Source organism: Oratosquilla oratoria, chromosome 18 (assembly GCF_046742065.1).
Source record: "Oratosquilla oratoria isolate Oo_2021 chromosome 18, ASM4674206v1, whole genome shotgun sequence".
Taxonomy (NCBI): domain Eukaryota; kingdom Metazoa; phylum Arthropoda; class Malacostraca; order Stomatopoda; family Squillidae; genus Oratosquilla; species Oratosquilla oratoria.
Window position 1 is genome coordinate 64,666,449 of NC_134794.1, and position 5,000 is coordinate 64,671,448.

Genomic DNA, 5,000 nt, shown 5'->3' on the forward strand with positions numbered 1-5,000 from the left:
ATATGCATTTCATAAATCCTTATTATGGGTAGTCAATCTATAGCAGACAAGGTCATATAATGACAACAGGGCAGGACTCATAGGAATAAGAATTTAAATTGGATAAATTTACATAGATTATGAAAGAAATAGGAGAGAACTGGTTTACGAATGTTATAGATTCAGTGACCATATAGTTACTGAGCGCTGAAACTATTAGTTAAGAAAAGAATAGATAACTTTATGGATAGGGATGATAGGTGGTAAAAGACATGGAACTGCCTAGTCTAGGCCTTGTGAACTCTTCCAGTCTCCTTCGTTCTTTTTATCTGTATGCTCATCATTATCTTCAGTTATGCATTTATCATTTATATTTACTATCTCTCTCTCTCTCTCTCTCTCTCTCTCTCTCTCTCTCTCTCTCTCCTCTCTCTCTCTCTCTCTCTCTCTCTCTCTCTCTCTCTCTCTCTCTCGTGTCCTCACGGAGGGTTTTTTGTTTATTTTGTGGATGGGTAGAGTGAGAAATGAGGTGAAGAGGAGAGCTGGAGTGCAAAGGGACTTGGCAGATAGGGCTGATGAAAGAGTGCTGGGATGGTTTGGACATATGGAAAAAATGAGTGAGGTAAGACCAGCAAAAGGAATGTGGAAGGCAGAGGTGGAAGGAGTGAATATGAGAGGACGACCGAAGAGGGAGGGTCGCCTTGTAAATAAAGTGGCTGGCCCCGCTATAGACGTGCTGTGTCTTACTACATTGTTTTTGACCCGGGCAGTGTGGCGGGAGAGAGGGATGGCCCTTCATCCACAAGGAGCTAAGATACTATTCATTCGTTGTTTTGTTGTTGTTGTTTTTTGTTTTGTTTTTTCTTAAAATCCCTTTGTTTCTTGCCCCCCTAACCTTGCCCATGCCTGTTACCCTACCTTCCCTAATCTCGTCCTTCCTCTCTTTGGTGACCCAAAACAGTTCTCCCTTGCAGCAACCAACGATAGACGATCTGTCCAGAGCCTCTGTCAGCTGTTCGTAATATAGCGAATATTAATGGACTCTGGCCGCCCGATGAGCAAGGGAACGTGTCCAATATCAGAGACACACACAGACACACAGACACGGACACAATATCCGGAGAGGCTGAATTGCCCGCTGACCGGATTTAAGGCTCTGGTTGATAGTGTAGTCGGTTAAAGCAACTGAGAGGGTTTATGGATTGGTTTGTTTGTTTTAATTTTTAGGGGTTGATTAATATATTCATTTACTTATTCATGTATTTATTTACTTGTTTGTTTTATTTAATTTATTCGACTATTTATGTTTACTTATATATATATATATATATATATATATTTTTTTTTTTTTTTTTTTTTTTTTTTTTTTCCCGAATGGTACTTGCTCTATTAGAGAGGGTGAGTGTGGACTTTGTTTAGGCCAGCCCCCTTAAAAGGGGATGAAGATCTTTTAGTACTTATTTATTTGTTTATTTATTGATATATTTATTTGTTTATTTATGTTCTGGAGACGGGGAAAATCGACAGGAGAATGTTTCACAGTAACGGTTGTGAAGTTGACGTCACAGTGCCAGGACGTACCCCTCCCCCCCCACCTTCCCCCACTCCTCCCCCCTCCCCCACTCCCCCATCCTATCCCCTACTCCCCCCACTCCATCACTCTTTATCTCTTCATCTTTTTCCACCTTCCCAACCACCTACTCCCCTCCCCCACCCTCTCCTCTTCTCTCCTCTCCTCTCCTCTGCTCTTCTTCCTCTTCTCTCGTTGTTTCCTTCATGAATTCCGTCCTCTCTCCCTCACTCCCATTTTCCATGTATTTTACCCCCTCCCCCTCCCCCTCCCCCTCCCCCTCACGCGTGGCCTAAGTGGATTTCTCCCCTCCCCTCCCTTCCCCTCCTCTCCCCTCCCCTCCTCCTCTTCCTCCCCCTCTTCTGTTTTTTTCTCTTCCCTTCTTCTCCTATTTTTCTTGCTCTTCCTTCCCTTCTTCTCCTATTTTTCTTCCTCTTCCTTCCCTTCTTCTCCTATTTTTCTTCCTCTTCCTCCTCCTCCTCCCTCTCCACCTCTTCACCCTCCCCTTCTTTATATTCCTCCTCATCTTCCTCCTCCTCCTTTTATTCCCTCTCCTCTTCTTCCCTCTCCTCTTCCTCCTCTTCTTCCCTCTCCTCCTCCACTTCTCCTCTTCCGCTTTCTCCTCTTTATTTTGCTCTCCTCTTCTTCTTTCTTGTCTTCTTTCTCCTCTTCTTCCTCTTCCTTCTCTTCCCACTCGTCTTTTTCACCCTCCTCTTCCTCCTCCACATGCTCCTCCTATTCCTCTTCTTCTTCCTCCTATCCCCTTCCTCCTCTTTATTATCATTTACCTTCTCTTCTTCATTCTCTTCCATCTCCTCCTCCCCTCCTCCTCCCCTCCTCCTCCCCTCCTCCTCCGATTCCTATTCTTCCTCCTTCTCCTCTTCTTTTCTGTTCCTTCTACCCCTCTTCTTCCCCACCTCCTCCTCCTCTTCTTCCTACCCCCTCTTCCTCCTCCACCTCCTCCTCTTTCTCTTCCTCCTACTTCTCTTCTTCTTACCCCTCTTCCTTCTCTTCCTCCTCCTCTTCTGCTCCCTTCCTCCTCATCTTCCACTTCACCAAGACTACCGCATACATACACCTCCTCCTCTTCCTCCTCCTCCTCCTCCTCCTCCTCCTCCTCCTCCTCCTCCTCCTCCTCCTCCTCCTCCTCCTCCTCTCCCCTTTTCCTTACCTCGTCAGCCCATATCTCATCCGAATCGTGCAATGCCACGTCGTCGTTCTTGGGGTGGGGAGAGAGAGAGAGAGAGAGAAAGAGAGAGAGAGAGAGAGAGAGAGAGAGAGAGAGAGAGAGAGGTAGATAGAGAGAGAGATAGAGGAAGGGAGGGAGAGAGAGAGAGAGAGAGAGAGAGAGAGAGAGAGAGAGAGAGAGAGAGGGAAAGAGAGAGAGAACAAAGGCTTGACTTTATTTCTCTCCGTCTTCCTCCTCTTTTCTTCCCTGTTTCTTATTTATCCTTTTTTTTTCTTCCTCTTCTTTCTTCCTCCTCCTCTCTTTCTCTTCTTACTCTTCCTTCTTTCCACTTTCATACTCTTCCTCCACCCCCCGTCCCTCCTCACCTTTCTCCTCCTCTTCCTCCTCCCTATCCTCCTGACCCCTCCCTCCGTCTCTCCTTCCCCTCCCTCCCCTCTTCCTCTTCCTACCTACCTTCCTCCTCCTCCTCCTTGCCTTCCTCCTCCTCGCCTTTCTCCTCCTCTTCCTCCTCCTCGCCTTTCTCCTCCTCCTCATCCTCCTCGTACTCCATTCCTTCTTCATCCACCTCCACCTTCCTGACCACCTACCCCTCCCTCCTCCACCTCCACCTCCCCTCCTCATCCTCACTCCATAAAAATCCTACCTGAACGTGGCCAGAATAAAGTCACTAAGGGACGCCGGCATAGGAGACAATGGGAAGCCAATCAGGGAGGTTTTCCGCTAAAGATACAGATTTATTTTTACCTTAACCCCCCCCATCCCCCTGAACACATCTTAGGGCCAAGGTAACGGCTTCGGCCGTAGTTACTCAGCACCTCCTGCCGCATTAGGCTCATCATCCATCATCCTCATCAATAGAAAGAGAGAGGGAGAGAAAGAGAAAGATTAGGGCTAATGAAAGACTTAGGACGAGTTAATCAATATTTTATGTATATATATATATATATATATATATATATATATATATATATATATATGTATAATAAATATATATATATGATATATACATATATGTATACGTATATATATACATATATATACACAAATATACACACACATATATATATATATAATATATATATATATATAAATAGATATATATATAATATATATACATATATATATATATATATATATATATATATATATATATATATATATATATATATATATATATATATATATATATATATATATACTTTACTGAATGGGTCCCAATGATTAGAGATACATCTTAACAACCACAATTCACTTTAGTTCTAAGCCATCAACATCGGGAGACCCAATTGAGACCACACCAGAAATTGAAATGTGGTACTGCCGAGGACTCGAACTCAGCTATCATATGACAAGTGCGCATTGACTCACCAACTACACTTGATAGCGTAGTTGATAAGTCTATGTGCACTTGTCATGTGATAGCTGAGTTCAAGTCCTCGGCAGTACCACATTTCAATTTCTGGTTGTGGCCTCCATTGGGTCTCCCGTTGTTGATGGCTTAGAATTAAAGTACAATATGGCTGTTAAAATGTACGAATGTATATATGTACATATATATATATGTCTATATATATATATATGTATATATATATATATATATATATATATATATGCATGTGTGTATAATTCCCTCACATTTTCTTTTTGGTGCGGCGTACCTTCATCCACAAGGTTCATCAGTATTATTTTATTGTTATTATTATCATTATTTTCATTGTCATTGTCATTGTTATTATCATTATTATTGCCATTATCATTGTTATTGTTATTACCATCATTATCATTGTTATTACTCTTATTATTATTGTTATTATTATTTTATTATTTTCACTTATTATTATTGTCATTACTATTCTTACTATATTTTTTATTATTATTTCTCGCATATATTATCATTTTTATTAGTAGTATTGTTAACTATGCTAATGATGCTGAAACCTGTGAAATAGCGTAAATACTCTTCCTCCTCAGGTCATGCTGACCATGCTGCAGCCAGCCTCGTCCTCACCCGACCGTCAGCGCCACCGTCACCAGTACACTCGACAGAAGACAACCACCCACATTACGAGTTCGAACCGTGGGTTGCCCGCTTACTATTGGTCCTCCAAGACCCACCGCAGTTGGTCCCAGTTCTCGCAAAGACCCTCCCACATCGGACCGTTGCCGCACGTCAACGAGGTCATGTCCGAATGGGCCAAGTGGTCCAGCTGGGGAAGATGCTCAAGGTAAGGACGTGCTGTGTCTCGCTGCATTGCTTCTGGC

The 5,000-nt window shown here is 42.8% G+C and overlaps 1 protein-coding gene across 2 annotated transcripts in view; it reads left to right on the forward strand.

Annotated features, from left to right (window-relative positions):
- LOC143035340 (uncharacterized) overlaps positions 1-5,000 on the forward strand; it is a 481,331-nt gene that overhangs the window by 341,596 nt on the left and 134,735 nt on the right. For both annotated transcript variants that reach the window (XM_076202313.1, XM_076202314.1), the window contains exon 4: positions 4,710-4,963. In XM_076202313.1, coding sequence (XP_076058428.1) covers positions 4,710-4,963 — 254 coding nt within the window. The remainder of the gene's footprint in view (positions 1-4,709; positions 4,964-5,000) is intronic.